Source organism: Myotis myotis, unplaced genomic scaffold, assembly GCF_014108235.1.
Source record: "Myotis myotis isolate mMyoMyo1 unplaced genomic scaffold, mMyoMyo1.p scaffold_m19_p_6, whole genome shotgun sequence".
NCBI lineage: Eukaryota > Metazoa > Chordata > Mammalia > Chiroptera > Vespertilionidae > Myotis > Myotis myotis.
The window spans coordinates 99,705,830-99,731,042 of NW_023416368.1; the positions used below are offsets into that span (position 1 = coordinate 99,705,830).

A 25,213-nucleotide genomic window follows, 5' to 3' on the forward strand; every position below is an offset into this window, starting at 1 on the left:
TTAATGCATTTTGCTTATTATATATCGAAAGTTTATAAAGGAGCTTCTACAAAAGGGAATATGTTTTAATAATTTGCAGAAGATGATGATGTATGCAGTTCTGCCCAGAGAAGTTGTCTCAGTAGAGCCATGATTGAAAAGTCCGTCATTTTTTGTTTTCCCCTGAAGCTGGCTAAATCTATATTGATAATACTTAGACTCCTCTTCACTGTGACCACAGAGTCCCCTCTGGTAACCTTTCAAAGGTGGGGAAATATTGCAAGTAAAGAGGGAGAGAGGGAGAGGGAGAGGGAGAGGGAGAGGGAGAGGGAGAGGGAGAGAGAGAGAGAGAGAGAGAGAGAGAGAGAGAGAGAAAGAAAGAGAGAGAACACAATTGAGTTTAAGAGGGCATGCATAAAAGCTACCAGATATCTAAGAACATGCAGAAATCATCTAAATCTCACTGTCCCTCGATCTGAATTCTATGGAAAGCCCTTGGGGGCACAGCCTTCTCTGAGTCATGGTGTTCAGGGACCACAAGTCCCCTCCCCTGATGGCATAGTCCTTTTCTTGCTTATTCTTCCCTGTCCTGCTGTTGCCTGGTTACCTGCCCTCGCCTCCCCTCCTTGCCCTCCTGCCCCACACGCATGCCCATCTGTCAGGGCCTTAGAGGAGAAAACAGCTCTCACCGCCCTGACCCAGGCCTGGCTGGAAGGGGCGGCGGGTGGCACTCTGCTCGTGGCGGAGCCAGGCAGCTCACCTCGTTTGCCCTGTTTCGTGGTGTCCTCTGCGTCCTTTCCACAGAGACTCTGAGCTCACAGTCCCGGCTTTGAAATGAAAACATAGACAATGTGCTGCCTCGCGAAAAAGAGGCGGCTTTCCCTGTGCGGGCACCTTCCCGGCTTCACCCTCTGAATGCCCGGGAGACGGAGCCTCTCGCCCCTCACATCGCCATCACTCGGGTGCTTGACAGCAGGTGCCCGGCCACCTTGCCGTTTCCAAAGCTCCTTGAACAGCGGTTCTCAACCTTCCTAATGCCGCGGCCCTTTAATACAGTTCCTCATGTTGTGGTGACCCCCAACCATAACATTACCTTTGTTGCTACTTCATCACTGTAATTTTGCTACTGTTATGAATCGTCATGTAAATATCTGATATGCAGGATGTATTTTCATTGTTGCAAATTGAACATAATTAAAGCATAGTGATTAATCACAAAAACAATATGTAATTATATATGTGTTTTCCCATGGCCTTAGGCGACCCCTGTGAAAGGGTCGTTCAACCCCCAAAGGGGTCGCGACCCACAGGTTGAGAACCGCTGTCCTTGAAGACTGCAGGAGGCCCGGTGCCGAAAACACGTGAAGGTCATTACCCCAGGAGGCCGGCCACGCTCGATATAGACTAAGATAAATGAAGGGAGGACGGCGTGGTGACGGGCTATTACGGGCGTATTGTGGGTGTGCAAACGCTGCCGGAGCTATTCCCGGGACAGGATCCTGGACAGGATGGCCTCCGGGTCCAATGCTCCGCGGGTCAGAGGCAAGTGGGCTCGTCATTTATTAGGCTGAGGGAACGCAAAGTGGAATTTCCTAAAGCTGAGTCAGAGGTGCACATTTTTGAAAAAAGGGGGAAAAAGCCTTTTGCCCTCCCTTGCCTCAGTTTTCCGCTCTTTAACGCAGAAGAGCAATGTCAGCTATCCCCACAGCAGGGCTGCCGGGAAGAGGAGCATGAATATAATCCTGGAGCAAGGTAGCATTTTACAGCAGGAAGAGGTTCTAGGAATCATCTAAGTAGACAGACCTCTCACCTTACAGAGAAAACAAGGCCGATGGCCAAGCTTCCAGCTGCCAGGCCCAGAGTGGGAGTCGTGGGGCCAGCCTCAGTATTCTGTCTCACATGCTGTACGTGGCACTATCGAAGCCTCTGTAGTACTTGACGTGTGCTAGCCCCCTGAGCACGTAAGCCCCACAGCAGCACGATTGGGTAGGCTTATTCTCCTCAGAGAGGCCGAGTCACTCCTCAAGATCGCACAGCAGTGAGTGGCAGAAGCACTATCTGAACCGAAGAAGTCTGGCTTCAGATTGATGCTTCGACCGCTACCCTCTCTTTGTTACTAGGGAAAGGATCGGACAGGGCCCAGCCTACTTAGAACTGAATTTCCGTTTTCCTCTTACGGATAAAAGGGATTTGAAAAAGGATGGAAGAGAATTGGAATGCTGAGTAAGCGCTGATCTGCGTGCTGAGACCTGGAGACAGGGCGTGATGACGATGGAGCGCCATTTTTCTTCCTCTGGCTTGTGCGGGGCCTTGGGCGTTTTTGTTTAATTCCCTTCACCCAAGGATATGTTTTTATTGATTTTAGAGAGAGAGGAAGGGAGAGTGAGAGAGACAAACATCGATCGGTTGCCTCCTGGACGTGCCCCGACTGGGGATAGAGCCCGAACCCTTTTGGTGGATGACACGATGCTCCAACCAACTAAGCCACCGGCCAGGGGGGTCCTTGGGCTTTTGAGTTCCTGCTCTGCCAAGTGGGCAGCAGGTCCATCCCATAACTTTGTGGCAGGCCCAGGTGACGGATGAGCGGCTTATAAAGACGATTAAGCAAAACTAAATTAGGGGGAAATTACCAGGAAATGCAGAGCAGACAAATGGTCCCCGGGAGGAACACGAGGCAGGACCTCCTGGTGGTCGGTGCCGCTGTAGGCGGTTCCTTTGGCACCCGGGAAGGGCGGTCTGCACCCCCATGTTCCCGGGGAGCCCTGCAAATAATGACAAATGCCACCCCATGACCACAGTGAAAGAAACGCCCATTATCTCCAGCTCTGACTGCTTTCTGTGCTGGGGGAGCAGACTCCCCCCCAGGAAAGGTTTCCGTAGTTATGAAAACAGAGTGTTGTCCTGGCCACGTGGGTGACTGATCTTTCAGTGGACGTGAACAGCCCACATGGCTTTCTTTGGGACTGGGCAATTTACAGACGACAATGTTGTAAGATAACGAGTCATTATTTAGGTGTTACTGCAGAGTGGTTCCCACATTTTCGTCAAGCGTAGGAAATCGTCTCTCTTATTTCTGCTCAATGGAGCAATGGCCGTCCTGTGTTGTACCAAATCTTATAGAACAGTCTGAACTGAAGAGGCACATGAGGAAATTTCATCTAAAAAATTGTATTAAAAGGGGAGCTTTCTATGGAAACAGACATGGATTTAATACTTCTGGATGCTATAATAAAATATTTCATTAGTCTTCCAAGCATGGAAGGCAGACGCTCCGCATAGAAACCAGCGGCTGAACATTTTATTAATTTTATCAGTCGCCTGGCCCCAATTTGAATGGAAACCAAAGATTGAAGTTTTTATTCATTTTATCTGTTCCCTTATGAGAGGAAGAGGATTAAGTGTAACTGTCCTTTAGCTGGGTTTCTGATGTCTGAAATGGAAACTCCTCTAGTCTGGGTAGCCTCTACACATTCTCTCCTCCTCTTGTTTATTTTGGTTGGTGATGTGATTTTTGCCCATCACATCATATAAATTAATTATTTAAGGAGGGAAAGTGGAATTCCTCATGCCTTTTTAAAAAATGAAATTAGAATACCTTTTTTAAAGTAATATTTTATTGATGTCAGAGAGGAAGGGAGAGGGAGAGAGAGATAGAAACATCAATGATGCGAGAGAATCATTGATCAGCTGCCTCCTGCACACCCCACACTGGGGATCGAGCTCACAACCTAGGCATGTGTCCTGACCGGGAATCGAACCGTGACCTCCTGGCTCATAGGTCAATGCTCAACCACTGAGCCATGCCAGCTGGGCCCTCATGCCTTTTTTTTTTAAAGTATATTTTTATTGATTCCAGAGAGAAAGGGGGAGAGAGAGAGAGAGAGAGAGAGAGAGAGAGAGAGAGAGAGAGAAACATAAATGATGAGAAAGGATCATTGATCAGCTGCCTCCGACATGCCCCCTCCTGGGGATCAAGCCCACAATCCAGGCATGTGCCCTTGACCAGAATCAAACCCGGGCCCCTTCAGTTCCCAGGCTAAGGCTCTATCTACTGAGCCAAACGACCTAGGGCCATGCCTTTTTTTAAGGTGTGATTTTCAGAAGCCCAGAATTAGGAAATTCTGCTGGGCAAAGTATTGCTTAGTTACTAGACACACAGTGTCTCCGGACATGTCGAAATGAGGAATCCATTTTCTGCAAGCGCACCACATTCGATGATCATCTGGCTAACTTTCTTAACAGGCTGTCATTTTAGTGAGAGCCATAGCAGTGGAACTGGGCTTCCGGAAGTGAGACACTTTCCTATGATGGTCGTTGACACCTTGACAGGAACCAGAGGGTGAGAAATAGAGCTGCAATCAGGAGGTAACGGGAGGTTGCCTGCTGACTTCCTCATGCCAGTCCATGCGCCACACACACATGCGAATGGAAGGAGAGGTTCGCAAGTCATTTCTAGCGAGGCGTTCGTTCCAGTGGCCTGGGATCTTTCCTCTCAGGTACGGGTACTCTGCACCCCTTGGGACTTCAGTGACTATAAATCAGACACTTGTCTTCCCCCGGACGTGGGCACGTGCCCTGCAGACCAACCAGGGAAACCCCTCTCTGCTGGCACCTGTCCTTCCCCACACGTCCTGCACGCCAGTCATTCCCGGAGATGACGTGGGTCAGAAACACATGAGGGCCTCGGGCTGGTGGGGATGGCCGTCCTGGCGCATGGCCAGGCGCGTTGAGGCCGCTGGGTGAGGCCTGGCTGCACTTGGAGCAGCCGCGTCGCCACCACGGCGGGAGATAGTAACCTGGACACGCTATTTCCGCACGTGCTCCATCTTCCATGTCAAATCGCCGCTTTAGGAAAATCCCCATTTAAAAAAAAATTTTTGTTGTACATCAACTAAAAATAAGTAGAATAAAATTACTGGTGTAAAAATGTTTTTTCAGTATAGAAATGGTTTTGCTTGGGCTTTAAGAAAACCGATCAGGTGCCTGCACCAGAGAGATGCGGCTCTTTTTGACGCTTTGTCCCTTCAGCATCGGCATCTAGGCAACAGCTCGTAATAAAACCAGGGACTGCGGTGCGCAGCGCTTTCAGGGGTGACTCACGGTGGGCAGGTCGCAGGAGGTCCTGGCTGCGGGCGGGTGGGGGCGAGTCCAGCCTGGCATCCCCGGGGGGCCGCAGCCTCCGACCAGAGGAAGGCACGTCTCCTCCTCGTGCACAGAGGACCCTACACCCTTCCCAGGGCCTTAGAGCGAGTTCTCTGCATTAAACGCCAAACCTCTCCTTCTCAGAACGACTACCGGAAGCTGTCCATGCAGTGCAAAGACTTCGTGGTGGGAGTGCTGGACCTGTGCCGGGACTCGGAGGAGGTGGAGGCCATCCTGAACGGGGACCTGGAGGCGGAGGCGGCGGAGGCGCCCAAGCACAAGGCCTCCCTGAGCCGCGTCAAGCTGGCCATCAAGTACGAGGTCAAGAAGGTGAGTGGCTGCTCCCACCAGCGCGTTGGGAACACACGCAACACCCCCGGCTGCGACCCCGGGACACCTCCCCGTAATGAGGGCAGATGTTGTGGTAAAAGGTGCCTTTTCCTTCTGAAAGGAATGAGTGACGTATCCTGGCAAAGTGGGGAGTCAGACACCGAGCTTCTGGCCCTCGCCACTCTCTGTGGGCTGTGAGACCTGGGATGAGTCCTGGGACTTCTTTACATTCCGGTTTCCTCTATAAAAGGCGGTAATATTTCCTCTGTCTCAGGGTTTGGGTGGGATTTCAGTGGATTGAGCTATGACAAAGCACTCTAACTGCCCGTCACGATGCAGCTGATCACAGTAAAATCTGTTGCTTGTACACGCTTTTGGAAGGGACTGTTACGTACATCCTCACGTTAATCCTTGCACCAGACCTATGTCATTATCCATTTCGCCTACAGTACAGATCAGATAGATGATGAGATTTTTATTCTGCAAGGAAACGAAGGTCCTCCCAGCTTCAATGACAGGTCTGAGATCACATCGCTACGGAGTTGGTCATGCCGTTGCCAAAAGTAAAATTATGATTTTTTTTTTAATCTGGTTACTTGAGATAAACTGTTATGTGAATCTGTCTGCTACTTGTATGGGGCTTTTAAATAATTCATGAAAACTGAGGTTATGATCTTTTACTGTAATAAAAATGTCTTACCCAGAATCTCCCAGCTTATATGTGTTAGATCAATGAAATTTTGTGCTTTTAAGAGACGCTGATAAATCACAAAGATGTAAGCTGTTATCAGTAGAGCTGGGGTCATGCGGTGTGGCAGGGAGCTGAGGAGGGCAGGCTCTGGAGCCAGCCTGCCAGGGTTCCGGCCCCCGTGTGACCGCGGGCACGTCCCCTCACCAGTCCACGCCTGGTGTGCTTGTTAGTACAGTGCGGACAGCGGCAGTACCTGCTTGTTCAGCGGGTTCCGGGATTACACGAGCTGCTGCAGGTGGGGTAACCAGCACAGGCGTGGGACACGGTGATTGCTCAGAAAGCAGTAGCTAATAGCGTTCTGCGTTATGGCAGCTCATTCTCAGGACGATGGCTCTTAAGCAGGTTCTGTTATTAGTCATCACAGGCGGCTTTCGTGTTCACTGCACTGGTTCTAGTTTAAGCCGAAAGGAATTGAGTAAGGGCTAGGACAGCGATGGCGAACCTATGACACGCGTGTCAGAGGTGACACGTGAACTCATTTTTTTTTTATTTTTCTTTGTTAAATGGCACTTAAATATATAAAATAAATATCAAAAATATAAGTCTTTGTTTTACTATGGTTGCAAATACCAAAAAATTTCTATATGTGACAGGGCACCAGAGTTAAGTTAGGGTTTTTCAAAATGCTGACACGCCGAGCTCAAAATGTTCGCCATCACTGGTCTAGGAGGAGGGTCAGGAGTCTAGGAGACCTGGGGGACAAGCTTCTCTCAGCTGTGCTTCCAGGGCTGACGCCCTGAGGGACTGTCTGTGGCCCAAGCAGAGCAATCCCGCCTCGGCTGCAGGTGGATGCGAGTCCTGCCTGACAGATGAGGCCCCTGTCACACCGAGGCACCCACACGCCTCTCACAGCGGGGCGAGGCCAGGCGGTCCCCTGGCAGCAAGTGAGGATCACTCTCCATACACACACACACACACACACATATACACATACACACATGCACACACACGTACACACACGCACTCACATGCACACACATACACATGTGCGCGCACTCGTACACACATGCACACACATGTGCACGCACACACACGCATGCGTGCAATGCTACCACAGTGTAGAGAGCTTCCACATGTGGTTTTCACGAGATCCTGGCCGGCCATCGGTGGCAGGTCGCCCCTCTATGTACCAGGACAGTGAGGCTGGCAGTGAAATCATTCTCAAGGCATTGTCAGTGACAAGATAAGGTCATTTTGAATTAGATGGACCTTAAGATGCTTTTGGAAATATGCCTGGATTTATGCTGGTCTCGAAGTGCGCACCTCTTCCCGTGAGCACCCGAGAGGGGAGCAGTGATTCCACTTGTCACAGGTTCTCGATCTTGGCTTTGAAAGTGTCCTGTGAACAGAGACAGCTCATCTGCAGATGTGCGTCTGTCACCCCCTGTCTCACAGAGTGCAAGTCCCTGCGTGTCCATTTTAAATGAATGGGTGTGGAGACCACAGCGTAGGAGGTGTCATTAGCAACAATACACGTGCTGTCAGTCAACTATCAGGAAACAGCAACCAAAAGAATGCATGTGGCCCTACTCGGGATGGCTCAGTGGACAGAGCATCGGCCTGCAGACTGAGGGTTCTATTCCGGTCAAGGGCACATGCCTGGGTTGTGGGCTCACTCCCCAGTGGGGGCGTGCAGGAGGCAGCCTGTCAATGATTCTCTCTCATCATTGATGTTTCTATCTCTCTTTCCCTCTCCCTCTCTGAAATCAATAAAAATATATTTTAGAAAAGATATATTAAATATGTATATATTTAAAATATATATCTATAATTAAAAGTAATATATGTGGAACTGAAAGGAGAGTTAAGACTTTGAGATGTTCTGGTTTGCTATACAATGAACATTAGTTAAAGTCTTTGATTTGGAAGGTTCATTTGGAAAATGTAAAGAAGAGCTCTATTCTGGAATGCCCCCAAAGCCTCAAGTTCTGTTTTTTTCCCTCTCAAAGGCTTCCTGAATTGTTCTCAGCACTCACCCAGCTCCACTCCAGCAAAAAGGGAGAATACCCACCCACTCCTGACGCCCTTTCCCCCATCTCCTTTCTATTTCCCAAGAAAAATCTCCTCTCAGATTATAAGGATGCACGTCCCACCCCGTCCCCCCCGCCACACACACACTGTGGCTCTGAGGTGCCTGTGGCTACATGAAAGGCACTGGGATTTCAAGGTAACTTTATGTTATAGAATTTTCCCCTCATAAAAATATACACTCCTATTTAGTCACAGCAGCCCATAATTCCACCAAGGAAACCAGTTTTATGTGACGGCAGGCTGTTAGGTTCCATAGGAGACTCAGGAAGTGTCTTCTGCCATCTGCCCAGATCTCTCCCCCGGCTCTGGTTCTGAGTCTACGACTCCTCTCTGGGCTCGGAGCTGCCAGAGCTCGGGAATCGCACCACGGGTTCGAACAGGCCTTAGGGACTCGATGGCAGTTAATCAAGAAAACGAAAATATGAAAGATCTGCATAGCAGGGGTCTCCACATGAATGTAATGATTATGTGGGAAAGAACTTTCCAAAATAAAAGCAGTAGAGGGAATAACAACGCAAAAATATAAATAGTTCGCTCACATGCAGCCTAAAACCTTGTACATTAGAAAGATCTGGGAGAAATATTTTTTCTCAATTATAACTTACTAGGGGCCCGGTGTACAAAATTTGTGCACTGGGGAAGGGGGGAGGTCCCTCAGCCTGGCCTGTGCTCTCTCGCAGTCCGGGAGCCCTTGGGGGATGTCCGACTGATGGCTTAGGCCTGCTTCCCATGGACACCCCTAAGCTGATAGTCGGACATCCTTAGCGTTGCTGCGGAGGTGAGAGAGGCTTCTGCTACTGCCGCTGCACTTGCCAGCCATGAGCCCAGCTTCTGGCTGAGTGGTGCTCCCCCTGTGGGAGCGCACTGACAACCAGGGGGCAGCTCCTGCATTGAGCATCTGCCACCTGGTGGTCAGTGTGCATCATAGCGACCGGCTGTTCTGCTGTTTGGTCGATTTGCATATTAGCCTTTTATTGTATAGGATAATTGATTGGTATTCTTAATATCAAACAAGCTCAAATAAATTTATGAGAAAAATTTCCAGAGCTCTATAGAAAAATAAGCTAAGAGCTTAAACAGGTAATTCACGGAAGAGAAAATCCAAATGTCTAACAAACATTTAAAATTTTCAAGCACCTTGGTAACAAAGGAAATGCGTATTACAATACAGATACTATTTCACCTCTCTTAAATTATTAAATAATAAAAACTTATGATTCTTAATACTTCTGATGAAACGGGCTATCAAATGCTGCTGGCAGGAAACAATCATGCTTTTTATCAGGAATTTTGAAGACCAGTCATCATTTCTAAGGACTCTCTAAGGGAAATAACACAACTGGAAAGATGGTAAATACTGTTACTGTTCGTAGGGCTACCTACATTCTGCTACTTCAAGAGAATGGAAGATGAAATTTGATTTTTTGAAAATGCATACAAGAAAAAAAAACACGAATTATTTTTTAATTAGAATAAGGGACTATTTGCCCCTCCCCCCCAAAGTCCGGAGTTCTAGTTCTGACTCTCCATCCATCTTCCGTGTGCCTTAAAGAGGAATGCCAGTCCCCTGCACCCACAGAAATACCAAGCCTTCTGCCTACTGCTAGTAACTCCGTCTATTGTAAGAAAGCCCTTGACAAAGATAAGAGACGCCAGATCTTCATAAAAAGGGCTCTGAGGAGGCAGGGACATCTCCACCGCTCCCTGTCCGCTCTCCTTTCTCCTCCATGGTGGGCTTAAGTGTGACTGGAGACAGCCACCCGGAAAAGAGACATGCAGCAACATATAGACATAAAGTTATTCCCAGCACCTGCAGAGAAAGCTCAGCGGTGGAGCCTCGCAGCGAGACACCGGGGGACACACATGCGGCAGAGACTCTGGGGCGCCCGTGCCAGCGAGGCCCCGACCCCACACCGGGGAGCCTCCGCCAGTCTGTGCCCAGGCACAGGGAGGTAGCAGAGCAGTTCACACCCGGTGGGTTCGAAATCCAGAAAACTCGAACCATGTAAGTTTTCCGTTTATACATCACAACTCAACAACTTTAAAAGGAAGATGGAATGATCTAGGTCAGGGGTGGGCAACCCTGGCACATGTGCCAAACATGGCACGCAGTAACTTTTGCTGGCACGCAAAACCCTCTCTTATAAGCTTCCATTTACAACTTTTTTCTTAATACCGACTTTTTTATTTTTCAGACAAATTCAGTGTAGGTGCATCTTAGATAAATAAATGATTTTACATAACAAGTTATCTTAAAGACCATAGACATGGATTGACGAGAGAGGGGGAGAGCAATTTCTATGCCTCTGCCTTAACCTTCCCTGCCTTCCTAGAGCCGACCAGTGTTTTGGTTTCATCCACATACGTTTGTGAATCTTTGTTCTCAGTGATGAATTTTGTTGTCTCGTAATAGGAGTAGCCTGACGGATGAAAGTAGTAGCTCGTGCACATCTCTGAAGGTCACGAAATAGAAACCTGATGTAAAATCTCTGTCATCAGTGATGCAGCAGCAAAAGTCCCACTGATAATATCAAACGGAGTCATACAGTTTTCTGTCGGACTATCCGTGTACATGTATACATTAAAAATAAATGTATTTTTCATCATCATATACTGTGTTTTTGTCGCTTGAATGAATTTTATTATTTCTTCAAGGTTCTTCACATACGTACACCTTAAGCGATATCAAGTAGGCGTAACATGTTCTCAAAAAATTAGGGTTGGCACGCAGAAGAATTTTGAGTCAGAGATTTTGCTGGTTTTGGCACGCACTCACAAAAAGGTTGCCCACCCCTGATCTAGGTTGTATCCACAGGAATATTTTCTTTTAAATTGTATGAACTGAGGCTCCAACAATGAAATTAAAAGCAAAACGGAACATTCCCACCATGTTCTGCCACGCAGTGTCCCCACGAAGGTAGTTCTGGTAAAGACAGATTTCATGAAAACATAGTGTACCGTGAATTTTTTCTTAATAGTCTGCCACAAATGGGGGTTCGGTTTACAACCTATTAGTCAACTTGGCAGGAAAAAGGCGTTTTCTCATGCCACAGTCGTTTTGTGCCATGGAAAGACTGAGATTTTCTGTGTCAATCATTGTTCCTTTAAATCAGGAAACCTCGAATAAGGGCATTATTTTTGGAAAGATTTTGGTTTGCTGGTCCACTGACGTTAGGAAACAACATACGCGTTCTCTCCAGCCACTAGGACTGGCGGGCGGCGGCAGGGGTGCTTTAGGAGGAAAACCAGTCCAGAGAGAAAGGTCACGCCCTGTTTTGAAGTCATTAAACAGAGCAAAACTCATCCCTGAGAGGGATTAGCTTTTCCGCCCTCACTTGTGACTGTTGCATCAGTTTCATTTTCTTTTTCAAATGGTCCTGGTATGCTCGTGGTAGGATTTAAAATCACGGGGGAAAATACCTGTTTGCTTTTTTCCCGTGGATTAAGAAAAGTCAACAGCCCTGACTGGTTTTGCTCAGTGGTTAGAGTGTCGGCCTGTGGAGCATTGGCCCACTGACTGAAGGGTCTCAGGTTTGATTCCAGTCAAGGGCATGTACCTCGGTTCAAGGGCAGGCTCAATCCCTGGCCCCGATTGGGGCATGTGCGGAAGCAACCAATTAATGTGTGTCTCTCACATTGATGTTTCTCTCTCTGTCTCTCCCCCTTCCTTCCACTCTCTCTAAAAATAAATGGGGGAGGGGGAGTCAACAGGTACCATATAGTGGTGTTTATTATCTCAATTAAGAAGAGGGAAAAATTAGTGATACAGGAAGTGTACCTGTTAAGGATCTGCACTATGTGAACAAGTCACAGTGAGTCAAAGATGGATCACCCCCTTGTGCCACGTGGAAAGGATGGATTTCCATCAAGTCTTGAGGCTATGTAACCTTATACAGTGTAATTAATGCCATAAAGCACATCTTCAAGTTTAAAGAGCAGAGGAGGAGCAGGAGTGGGAAGAGGGAGCCATACTACAACATGAGTACTTCTGTCCTTGAGAGTTCAAAAGCTATGAAAGACCCTTGAGAATTCAAAACCTACCAAGGACACTTATAAGAGGGACATTTGTCCACCAATTCCATACGGACACGTCACCTGTCTTTTAACTCAGTAGGCATTTTCTGACTTGAGCAAACCCTCAGCCTATAAAAAAGTGCTTCCCAAGCGGTAATCTGATCTGCTGACATCACATCCTCTACCTGTGGATTTCCCAGGATGCACCACACCCCATGCCAAGCCAAGCCTGGCTGCAGTCACAGGTCTGCCTTTTATTTGCATCCATCCAACTTCCCACAAATGCAGACCCTCTAAACATCAAGGCATTTGGACCAACATTCAAATTAAGACTGTGTTAAATGCTGACTATCTTGACAAGCATATGAGTCCAGGTCTCCATTCTAATAGCTTTTCTCACATTTATTAGGTAGATCTGCTACCTATCTCAATCTCTAGTGCAGGACAGTATCAAACGCTGCTTTTGACTAATTAGGTCAGGCAAAGACTCAAAGCCTCCAGAGACCACCTCTGTCTACAGACTGATAGAATTGTGTCTTGAGTTGCCCTCAGGCAATCGTCCACAGGTGTGGCAAGAGTGTTTTTCAACAGGGTGGGGCAATTGCTTCTGCCTGGAGGCTGTTATTCTCAGTCTCTTAATGGGCCTCAGAAACTCCAAGTGCTGGGGCAAGGTGTTTTCTAATAGGGTGGGGCAACTGTATTACCCCCAGGCAAAAACCACCTGCATAGCAAAGGTCTGCGTGGGAAAGATGACCTCCCCAGCGTGAGGGAATGATTCAGCACAGGAAACTAGGGTGTCTGCTTTCCAAGCTCTAACTCCGGAGCCCCCAATCCTGGCTTCTGCTCACACAACTCCAGTCCACTTTTGCCCTTCCCTCTGCTAGAGCACAAGGTGGGTGGCTGCACAGAAAATTTTGTGTGTTAGCCCTTTAAGAGGGTGCCTGAATTTCCAACCGTTTCTCCCCCTGGCAGACAGCAACCCCATGTGCTGCTCTTCACAGCCAGATGTTGTGTGGGTACCCTTCTCAATTCTGGTGCTCTCTGCTGGGGGGCCCAGCTTGGGGATTAGACCCCAGAGTTTTCAGTGGAACCCCCACAGCTGAGATATCTCTCCGGAACTTCAGTTGCTGTTTGTTGAACCTGGCCAGCCCTTTCACGCCTCTGCCCCTTCTACCAGTCTCTATGAGGTCTCCACTTTAAGTCCGTGGTTATCAGGGTTCTCTCTAACTAGTCTTCAGCTGATTATTCAAGATGGGTTTTTTTTGTATTTTAGTTGTAATTCCACTTTGGTCCTGGGAGTGTGTCTGTGTAGCATCCATTTACTCCACCGCCATTTTTAATCTCTGCTTTTCTCACATTTATTGATAGCTTGCTGTGTGCCTCAGATCAGGACCACTCATCCCTTAAGGCAGCCGTGGGCAAACTACGGCCCGCGGGCCGGATCCAGCCCGTTTGAAATGAATAAAACTAAAAAAAAAAAAAAAAAAAGACCGTACCCTTTTATGTAATGATGTTTACTTTGAATTTATATTAGTTCACACAAACACTCCATCCATGCTTTTGTTCCGGCCCTCCAGTCCAGTTTAAGAACCCATTGTGGCCCTCGAGTCAAAAAGTTTGCCCACCCCTGCCTTAAGGCAATGCTGAATGCTTCCATTTTCATCTCCTTCTACCAAAGGCCTAAGCTCATGGGAGGGACTTATGACATGTTGAAGGGTGAGTGAGTGAGTGAGTGAGTGAGTGAGTGAGTGAGTGAGTGAATGAGACAGACAGGGACTGTAGAGGGGTGAGGATTTCTCACAGAAGGAGGGGTGAAGCAGGAAGGAAGTGATCCAACAGACACAGGGCAGAAGTGGAAATTTGGAGTTCTCAAGAATCCTGGGAAATTGCCACAAAGACCTCCAGAAGCCATCAACCTTGAATATATCTGCACATGTATCATGAGTTCAAATAATGTCTGCATTGACCTTGAAATGCTATTTTCAAAAATCAGAACGTTGGAAAAGTGACAGAATCTTGAGTTTGGAAAGAAGGTCTCATATTTACTTCGGGGCTGGCAGTGCCCACTGACCCTCGGGACCTGGGATTTTTATAAGTGAATTGAGAGGAACGTGCAAGTTCAAATACTCTTTTTCACATTGAGCTCATCAAACAAGAAAAGCTAGCGTCTTCTTTTTCGTACTTCTGACTCTCCCAAATCCTGCCAGTTTATATTACTGAAAAAAACTCCGTTAAGTATTTCAAATCTAGTGTTTGGAGACTCATCCTCAACCACATCTGTCAGCCACATCTGTCTCCCTGCAAAGCAGCACCGTGGCTGCCGCCAGAGTGGCCACCACGGGCTTCCAGAGGGCAGGCGAGAGGGGGCTCATTGCCCACCCTGGGGGGTGAGGTTTTATTTTATTTTATTTTTTCAATGAAAAGAAACTAAAAACCGGGAGGTGGAAACCTCTCCACTGCCCTGTAGGCGTGCTCTTGATAAAGAGTCAAATAACGTTCGGAATGGCCTAGAGCAGTGGTCGGCAAACCGTGGCTCGCGAGCCACATGCGGCTCTTTTGGCCCCTTCAGTGTGGCTCTTCCACAAAATACCGACTTCTGCGCATGGGCCACGAAGTTTCAATCGCACTGTACGTGCGCGCCTGCACGTGGTATTTTGTGGAAGAGCCACAGTCAAGGGGCCAAAGAGCCTCATGTGGCTCGGTTTGCCAACCATGGGCCTAGAGCCACTACGGAGCTTTAGGATCAGGAACTAGGACTTGATTAGAGATGAGCCCTCTGCCTGGTGGGGCTGGGGCTGCTCCCTTTTCCTCTCAGAGTTCGCACAAACATCTCACGGTGCGTCCCACCTGGTTCACTGTTACTGTTTATTCTGTTTTGTAGAAGACAGCGATACTTTGACTTCAGCAGCACTAAAGACTCTTTTTTTAAAATATGTTGGCACTTGCCCTAGGTCAGGGGTGGGCAACCCCTGGCATGAGTGCCAGTAACTTTTGCTGGCACGCGAAACCCTCTCTTATAATCTTCCATTTATAATTGTGAATCTGTTCTCAGTGATGAATTTTGCTAAGTCTCCTAATAGGAGTAGCCTGACGGATGACAGTAGTAGCTCGTGCATATCCCTGAAGGTCACGAAATAGAAACCTGATGTAAAATCTCTGTCATCAGTGATGCAGCAGCAAAAGTCCCACTGATAATATCAAACGGAGTCAGAAAGTTTTCTGTCGGACTATCGGTGTACATGTATACATTAAAAATAAATGTATTTTTCATCATCATATACGGTGTTTTTGTCGCTCTAATGAATTTTATTATTTCTTCAAAGTTCTTCACATACGTACACTTTATAAGAGATATCAAGTAGGCGTAACATGTTCTCAAAAAATTAGGGTTGGCACGCAGAAGGATTTTGAGTCAGAGATTTTGCTGGTTTTGGCACGCACTCACAAAAAGTTTGCCCACCCCTGCCCTAGCTGGTTTGGCCCAGTGGATAGAGCATCATTCTGCGGACTGGAGGGTCCTGGGTTCAATTCCAGTCAAGGGCACATGCCCAGGATGCGGGCTTAATCCCCAGTCAGGGTATGGAGGAGGCAGCCAATCGATGATTCTCTCTCATCATGGATGTTTCTATCTCTCCCTTTCCCTTCCTCTCTGAAATCAATACAAAAATATCTTGGCTCTTATAGTTGACTTGTGAATGACCCTGAATAATTCCTGAGCCTGGGCAAACTGCACCTGGCCATTCAAAGGACAGACCCAGTTCCAAAGGGCACCCTTTGGTGTCGGCCTGATGACTAGTCCGTTCTGCTCCCTGAAGAAGGACAGGGCCTGCAAGGAGTCCCAGTTCTTCTAGAGCAGCGGTTCTCAACCTGTGGGTCGCGACCCCTTTGGGGGTCGAATGACCCTTTTATAGGGGTCGCCTAAGACCATCGGAAAACACATATATAATTACATATTATTTTTGTGATTAATCACTATGCGTTAATTAGGTTCAATTTGTAACAATGAAAATACATCCTGCATATCAGATATTTACATGACGATTCATAACAGTAGCAACATTACAGTTATGAAATAGCAACGAAAATAATGTTATGGTGGGGGGTCACCACAACATGAGGAACTGTATGAAAGGGCCGCGGCATTAGGAAGGTTGAGAACCACTGTGTTAGTTCCAAAGCAATTTGGAAAAGCCATTGGGAAGGTGAGCGGAATGGGACTGAGCCCTGCAGTGCGTACCTTCTGGAACATGTGCACTAAGGTCTAGGATGTTCATCTTAGCCTCCAGCAGTTGCCCTGCGGACGATGTGTGGTAACCCGCCTCCCTCTCTCTCCCCCCAGTTTGTGGCTCACCCCAACTGCCAGCAGCAGCTCCTCACCATCTGGTACGAGAACCTGTCAGGACTGCGGGAGCAGACCATAGCCATCAAGTGTCTGGTGGTGCTGGTGGTGGCCTTGGGCCTTCCGTTCCTCGCCGTCGGCTACTGGATCGCGCCGTGCAGCCGGGTACAGCTCCCCGACCGACCCCTTTCCTCTGTGGTTGGTGTGCACGTCCTCTTGAAAGGAAAAGGCGTCCTGCTTAAGGCTCTTGTCAGTCTCACCCTCGGTGTTAATTGCCTCCAGAACAGGATGCTGCTTTTGAGTCACTGGGTCAGCTCCACTGAGGGGTGAGAGAGGACGCGGTGCAGGGGGATGGATGGCCTTTGCAGGCACGTGATGCTCTGGCTTTTACGATAAAATTGCTGCTGGAGTGAAGCTGCGTATGCTCTCATTCTGTTGGCAGCTTAATGCATAGAGAGCCGCCGGGCCAGCCGTGGGCGGGCAGGGGGCGGCCCGGCGGCAGGGGGACCACGGCCCACCAGCCTGACAGCCGGCGGGCGGCGCTGCCTGGGCCTGTCCACGCCACGTGGCTGAGTGTATTAAGCGCAGTTGCCGACGTGGTGTTATCCAGAGTCCAAGAAAGTGCACGCAGGCTCCCCAAGCTCTTTGTTCTTCAGAAGGAGGGAAAGTGTAGCATGGGGGCTTGGGGACTGGGAATTTTAGATGGTTTGTTTATTTTGCTTGAATCGTTTTGTTCACGACTTTTCTCCCTCTCCCACGTGCCAGTGTAGAGCTCATCTGACTGTGCCCGAGGACCACTGAGCCAGACGGGGAAGGAGTGCTGGGCAGCTTAGGGCATCTGCCTTAGGCACATAGAGGCCACTGCCAGGGTCAGGCGCTGTTCTGAGATGCCGTAATCCTGTTTTTACATTCCCAAATCTGGTTTTGTTTAAATCAGAGGCAGTTTCAGGCAGAATGAGTCAAGGCCACTGACGAGCGAGCGACCCTGGAAATCCGTCATCCCTCTGGCTCAGCAGCCTCCCGGCACAGTCCTGCTCTGCGGCACCTTTATGCGCTCGGGTAGGGGGGAGGCGGGGGGGGGGGCGGGTATCCATCCACCTCATCATGCTGGAGCTGCCCTCGTGATTCAGGGCAGAAAGTTTGTCATTTTGATCCGTTTCGGTGGCTCGACTGAGTTCCTTGGTTATGTATCATGGAAAAGTCTCTTACGATCCCTCAAATGCACGAGCGCTTAAGACTAAAAACTATAAATACTGTGAGAGAGCATGCCTTAAAGCGAGAGTCACATCCCACCCAAATAGCTGCCCTTTCTGGGGCAAAGGAGCGGGAGCTCAGGTTCATACGTGTTTGTCCCTCAGGGCGGCTCGATCGTGGGAACTTGCTTCAGGTCCGAGTGGGCGCCCGCAGTCCACTCCCCCTTTCCTCTTCACTCATAGAAGCCCAGCTCCCCGCGTGGGAACGCCATTCAGTGGGGAGGGGGGGGAGGGGACAGAGTGGTTCCTACCCGCATTTATACCTGCCACCTACCATCACCTCATGGTGACAAGACAGCCTGGCAAGAATTCTCTGCACACACCCCATCTGCAGTGCAGGCCTGCGGCTTCCCTTTCATGTTAGTTGAAGTTTTTAAAGACCAAACTTGTGGAGACTTGGCTACGCCCAAGGAAAGGAGCTGTACCCCCCTCACCTGCCCACCCCCTAAGGCGCAGCCGCCCAGCAGCACAGTGACGTGTGAGAGTCGTGTCCATTCCCCTGTAGGAAACAGGGGTCTGCGTGCCTTCGTGGTCGGCCCCAGCAGCGCTGGCCAGTTCTTGGTTGGTTGTTGACGTCAAGTTAAGGCCATGGATGTACGAAAACATCGGTTGGAGTCTGCAGTCCTTTAAACGTGAACTTGGGGCTTCCTGAGGCCACAGACTGAGTTGGAACGCAGGGTTTGAGTGTGAAGGATGGAGAGCTTCTCTGCTAAACCTACCAAGTGTTCCCTGTCCGCCGACCGCGGAGGCCCTGGGGACAGGGCGAATTGTTTTCATTTCTCCCAGAACATGGGGCTTCCCAGGACATCCTGTCACATGGGGTTTGAAAGGAGCGACCTTAAAGTAGTTCTAAATGAAAGTTATAAAAGGTGCTCTTGCACTATTTATATGATTTTCCAAACTCGGGGATGGGTGACTTTCAGTTAAATTAACCCACGTAGAGGGTTAATTATTGTGTATCTCCCTCTTCTAATTGGGATAGAAACAGATATTTATCCCGATTATAACGTGTTTTTGCTTTTTTTTTTCTATCACACGGAGCACAGCTTGATTTCGGGACATTTAGAAAAGGGGACTAAACTTTACTTCTGCAGTAGGAAGACTTTTTAATCTTCCAAGTGTTATTACTGTGCGACAGATACGTCATAACATTTCGGTTGTAAATGAACGAGTCTACGAATTTATCACAACCTTTCGACGGCACCACAGTAAAGGCTTACCCACTCCACACTTGGGCCTGCTTTTCCCGGACTCCGAGAGCCCTGACGCTGCACAGTCTTTCCGTGCAGAAACAAGAATCACCAGGGCGCGCCCTGTGACTTCAGAAATGCGCCTGCGACTGGGGCCTGTCCTGAGACAATGGGATATTTAGAAACAGGGAAGTGTGAAGACTTCTAAGTCATTTTTTGGAGGAGGCGTCCCCAAAAAGGAGTCCTTTTTATAACGGACAGCTTGTCGGACGCAGAAGCAAAGCTTTGAAAGTGTTCTCATTTCATCTGTTGGTTGTTGTTGTTTTTTTATCCTGTAGAGTCATTTTCATAAGGAGGAGCCAGATTTGCAAAAGTCAGTTTTCTTGTATTTATTTTTATTTCCCCGCAGCTGGGCAAGGTCCTGCGCAGCCCCTTCATGAAGTTCGTGGCGCACGCGGCCTCCTTCATCCTCTTCCTGGGCCTGCTGGTGTTCAACGCCTCGGACAGGTTCGAAGGCGTCAGCACGCTGCCCAACGTCACGGTCCTCGACTACCCCAAGCAGATCTTCAGGGTCAAGACCACCCAGTTCACGTGGACCGAGATGCTAATAATGGTTTGGGTCCTTGGTAAGCCTTGGATTTTAAGGGCTCTGATTTCTATCAAAAACATTATCTAGCTCAGTGGTTAGAGCACCTGCCTAAGCAGCGAAGGGTCTCAGGTTCAAATCCTGGTCCAGGGCATGTGCGGGAGGCAACCAATCAATGTGCCTCTCTCACATGGATGTTTCTCTCTCTGGCTCTTCCCCTCCCTCCCTTCCACTTAAAAAAAAAAAATCAATGGAAAAAATATCCTCGGGTGAGGATTAACCAACCAACAAACAAAAACCAATATCTACATAATGATCATCATTATCTTTCTTTTTTTACTAAATTCATTGTGGTGACATTGGTTAATAAAATGATATAGGCTTCAGGTATACAATTCTATAACACATCATCTGTGTATTGTGTTGCGTGTTCACCACCCCAATGTCATCTTCTATTAAAAATGTTATTTTACATATATGGTGGCAGTATCACCATCGTTGGATTAGCAGAATAGCAAAATCATCCAGTAATTTGACAGCTTGATAATGCCATCAGGTATCCTAATACTAAATTTAAAATTTTCGTGAGTAACATGAAAATATTAATATACTATGTTCCTGAAATCTAACTTCGATTATTGAGTAAAATGGAAGTTTTTTTAATGTGACTCACTGTGATGATCCAATATTTCACTGAAATTCTTGTGGTGTAACCCCCCACCCCCCCTCAGGTGGCTATTAGCTGATGCTGAAGAACATGGATATCATTTCCGTCTCAGAGCTGATAGGAGAGTCCATTTTCAGAGTGCAGTTACTTGTCTCACAGTGGCCCTTGTGGATAGCTAGCTGTGTTAGAGTAAAAATCTTAGGCAACACGAGAAACAATGGAGGTTAGAGCCAGTTTATTGACCGCTAATCCAAAGTCCTTTTCATGTGCCCGCTCTCTTTCCCCCAGCAAGTTTCTTGGTGTCTTCTCAGTTCCTGATTTAAGAGGTCGCTTCCTCCCTCTCATTCACTCCTGTGGCCTCGATCTGGGACAAGTAGTTCTCTTACACATTTTATTTTGAGCCACTGACTTTCCTTTAAAAGCTCCACAGTAGTTTCCCCTTATAGTCAAGACGAGGAGTAGTGTGTCCTCTTCTCCGAGGGCGGCCTTTTCTGCCTTTAGTTTCCTCATAGCCTCCAGGCTTCCCTGCTGAAGGGCTTTTTTCCCCAGCGACCCCTGCCCTCCCCGGCGTGGAGCTGGAAGGAGGAGGGGTAGGGAGTGAGGGAGGCATGATGGGGAGGCTGTCCTTCTGTTAATCCTCACCTGAGGATATTTTTCCAACGATTGGTTGCCTTCACGCACACCTAGACCAGGACCAGGGATCAAGCCTGCAACCGAGGCCCATGCCCTACACCAGCATTGAACCTGGGGCCCGTCAGTTCGCAGGCTAACACTCTTTCCACCGAGTCAAACCGGCTACGGCAGGTGGTGGGGTGGAGGAGCTGTTCTTGTTAAAAGTCTACAGTACGATGCTCATGTGGGGGCTCTTTCTCCCCTAATCACTAGGGCTTGATAATGAGCCAATGTCATTTTATAAAGATGAACTAGAGGCCCGGTGCACGAAAATTCATGCACTGGCCCTGGCTCCCATTGCCCGCCGTCACCACTGCCGGTCACTGCCGCCCCCTGATTGCCGTCCCCTCCCTCTGCCTGCTGGCACCCGCCTTGGCTGGCCTGGTGCTGCCCGCTCGCCAGACCCACTAGTCATTCTGCCGTTCGGTTGATTTGTATATTAGGCTTTTATTATATAGGATTCTTCCTCCTCCAAAATCCTCCTGGGGTGAAATCCGGTGACTTGCAGAGCCTTCCTGGTGTGTTTCCTCCTGCCGGCCCCGCCCCTCTATCTGAGTGGCAGTGTTGCTGGGACCATGGGTGGAGGTGTGTTTCACCAGATTCTAACTTGGGGGAGGGAGTCATTCCTGTGGGACCTTCCTCCATCACCTCTTCTCAGTGAGCAGGGCATCTGCTTCGTGGCCCCCAGCACGGTGCTTTGCAGATGGGGTGGGTGGAGAGATGGGGCTGATGGTGGGTCCGACAGGAGCGGCTCAGGCTGAGCCACCAAGCCTCACAGTCCCCCGTGTGTCCTGGCAGGAATGATGTGGTCCGAGTGCAAGGAGCTCTGGCTGGAAGGCCCGAGGGAGTACATCGTGCAGCTCTGGAACGTGCTGGACTTCGGGATGCTGTCCATCTTCATCGCCGCGTTCACGGCCAGGTTCCTGGCTTTCCTCCAGGCGACGAAAGCGCAGCAGTATGTGGACAGCTACGTCCAAGAGAGCGACCTCAGCGAAGTCACTCTGCCCCCGGAGATACAGTATTTCACTTACGGTGAGTCCCTCGCTGCAGGGTCCTCGTGCTTCCGGAGGCGCTGGGAACCGCCTTCGGAAGGGGATGTGTATGGAAGAGGTGAGTTGAGCAGTTCTGGACGGTGGAGACAGCATGAGCTTCAGAGCCGGGTTCCTGTCCAGGCTGATGCTCCAGGGCTGGGTGACTGTGTTCAAGTCATTTGCTTCCCTGTGCCTTAGTTTTCAGATCTATAATAAGAAGGTGCTGCAGGAGGAGAAAAATTACCTTTAAGTCTAAGAACACAGTTTGCCCTCAGGGCCTCTGAGGACATGAGCCTGTTTGACGAGGGGACTAGCTGGAGAAAGTGATGGATGTGGGAGAGGAGTCCCTGAGAGCATGTCTCTGAGGTCTGACCTGTACAGGTGAGCTGCACAGAGTGGCCACCAGGTCACAGGCTCTGAGAACCGGCAGAGTCTCGGAGAGGAGGCCGTGCCCTCCTCCCGGTGGCGCGGGGAGCGGTGGTGCCACACACCTGTGTCACAGAGCAGCGCGGCCGGCCAATGCCCAGCGCGCGAGGACCCGACGCCTGCCCTCCCAGCACGCGCCACCTTAGTGAACCGCAGCCTCCCTCCCCCTGAGGCGGGATCAGGCCCCCGAAACGAGCAGATGTTCCCATCGTTGCAAAATCTCAAATCTGGAAAAGTCTTTAGGAATTACGGTCCCGCCTTCGTTTTACAGCTAAGGAAACTCAGGCACAGAGTTCACGCATGTTCCGACGTGAAGCGTAGCCTGTAAGCGTAGCCTGTCGGCTGCCTTGCAGTGTGGGGCATGTTAACAGCCCTGAAGGGGGCTGAGCGTCGGCTCCAGAGCGAGATGTACGTTTACACCCTGTGACATGTAAGCGCGCTGCCTTGGAGTCGGGGAGCAAAGAGGTTTCTGTACCAGGGAGACCAGATCAAAGAAACAAACGATCACCATTTGTAATTAACTTGGTGTATTTTTGTGTAATACATACTTCAGTTCACGATCACCCTTTTCTTTACATGTATTCATCTGTTGTTAGTGGCTGTCATCTGAGGGGAGATTTGTGAATTCAGACCACACTGCCCATTATGTGTGTGATTTTGATCAATTTTTTTTTCAAAATATATTTTATTGATTTTTTACAGACAGGAAGGGAGAGAGTTAGAAACATCGATGAGAGAAACATCGATCAGCTGCCTCCTGCACACCCCCTACTGGGAATGTGCCCGCAACCAAGGTACATGCCCTTGATCGGAATTGAACCTGGGACTCTTCAGTCCACAGGCCGACGCTCTAGCCACTGAGCCAAACTGGTCAGGGCTTGATCAAGTTTTTCACCTTTCCACGCCTTGGTGTCTGCATCTCGGAAAGGAGGGTAATAACAACACCAGGTCTGTGGGGCTGTTGAAATCTCAGTGCCTGGTGCGCAGTAAACATTCAATAAAAGGCCATTTTTATTGTTGTTGCAAATGTGTGTGATGCCTGCCTTCTTCCGGGAACGACCCGGTTCACACACAATCAGCCGCATCGCACTTCATCGGCCTTCCAGGGACATAGTCTGCTGTGACCTTGAGAAGTGACCTTGGAAGGGTGCTGGGGGCCTCGTTCGAACCTCTGTGGCTCAGTAGCAGTTTTCGTTTTCCAGGAACACGGTATCGTGCTCAGATACCGCGCCGACAGTACCACTGTGATCGGGACAGTCTCAGGTCTCTTATTACGACGTTTTACTTCGTTAACTTCGAGATGAACTAACGCCCACGGTATACAGAAGCTCTGTGCCCCGAGTTTATAGGCTGACAGGCTTGTTGGCCGGTAAACCTGGTAACTGGGGGGCATTGGTCAGGCCTGTCGCTTCGTCATCCTGGCCGCCTGTGTCTCATGAAGCCTTGAACCCCTTCATCCTTCGCACTTAATTCTGTTTCTGCTCGACGCGAAGTCAGCTGAGTCCCTCCCCAGTGTCCTCTCCACGGGAATAACTCGCTTGAGTGTAGGATTCATGCATTTCTTATAATTATTTCTCTCTTGGACTGAGACCAGCGCGGCTAGAGAGCGGACACGAGTCCTGAGAGGGGCGACGGGGGAATGAGAAAATGAAAGAGACAGGCGCGGAGACAGAGGGGAAAGCTGGGACGGGGTGGGACGCTGCCCTCTGATGGAGAGACAGGGACCCGGAGCCGGTGCAGCGCATTTATTTTATACAGCATGATTCCAGGAAGTTTTACTAGAGTTTAAAACAAAGGAAATTGTGAGAAATCATGGTTAAAGATCAGCTACAATCATGGTTAAAGATCAAGCTGTAATTTTTCATTCTTGTGGCTTCTTTGTAATCCTCACTCCTGGCTGAGCCCGGATAATTGTGTCCGTTCCTGGTGCCTGGCTGAACTTAAATAATGAACCCCACCCCCTGGCACCTGAGCTAAAGAGTCAGGCTGACAACATACCTGCCTCTGGCAAGGTGTGTTTCCAGGACGGGGCTCTGCCAACGCCACTGGGCTCAGCTGACAATAATTAAAGAAATGCTCACGTGCCTTCCTAAGGAACTCTCCAGTTTCTGCTTTAACACGTCAAATAGAGCCCAGACCGTTCATTAAATCTAGAAGGGTTTCGACGGAGACGTGAACCACCTACCTACAAGGTCGATCCTATTGGAGGCCTCGGCTTTGCACAGGTAGCCAGGAATGGAAAGGCCCGTTTAACCTCCCTCTCTGTTTCCAGCCAGAGACAAGTGGCTCCCCTCCGACCCTCAGATCATATCGGAAGGGCTCTACGCCATCGCCGTGGTGCTCAGCTTCTCCCGCATCGCCTACATCCTCCCGGCCAACGAGAGCTTCGGCCCCTTGCAGATCTCCCTGGGCAGGACCGTGAAGGACATCTTCAAGTTCATGGTCCTCTTCATCATGGTGTTCCTCGCTTTTATGATCGGCATGTTCATCCTGTACTCTTACTACCTCGGGGCTAAAGTGAACGCTGCTTTCACCACGTGAGTAAGATGTCCTGCCGACGTGGCACGATGAGGAGAAATTCCAAACCGTCTAGCCCACCGGTTCTCAACCTGTGGGTCGCGACCCCTTTGGGGGTCAAACGACCCTTTCACAGGGGTCGCCTAAGACCATCGGAGAACACATATACAATTACATATTGTTTTTGTGATGAATCACTGTGCTTTAATGATGTTCAATTTGTAACAATGAAAATACATCCTGCACATCAGATGTTTACATGACGATTCATAACAGTAGCAACAT

At 49.1% G+C, this 25,213-nt stretch overlaps 1 protein-coding gene across 8 annotated transcripts in view; it reads left to right on the forward strand.

Moving 5' to 3' along the window:
• Positions 1 to 25,213, forward strand: part of TRPC3 (transient receptor potential cation channel subfamily C member 3) — a 77,336-nt gene that overhangs the window by 24,163 nt on the left and 27,960 nt on the right. For 6 of the 8 annotated variants that reach the window (XR_004968413.1, XM_036314869.1, XM_036314870.1 and 3 more), the window contains exons 3-7: positions 5,266 to 5,451; positions 16,587 to 16,751; positions 19,439 to 19,655; positions 21,753 to 21,986; positions 24,684 to 24,948. Coding sequence is in view for 7 of the 8 variants with exons in the window: in XM_036314869.1 (XP_036170762.1) it covers positions 5,266 to 5,451; positions 16,587 to 16,751; positions 19,439 to 19,655; positions 21,753 to 21,986; positions 24,684 to 24,948 (1,067 nt within the window). In the remaining variant the exon portion in view is untranslated. The remainder of the gene's footprint in view (positions 1 to 5,265; positions 5,452 to 16,586; positions 16,752 to 19,438; positions 19,656 to 21,752; positions 21,987 to 24,683; positions 24,949 to 25,213) is intronic. The other 2 variants (XM_036314873.1, XM_036314875.1) reach the window with 1 other exon arrangement.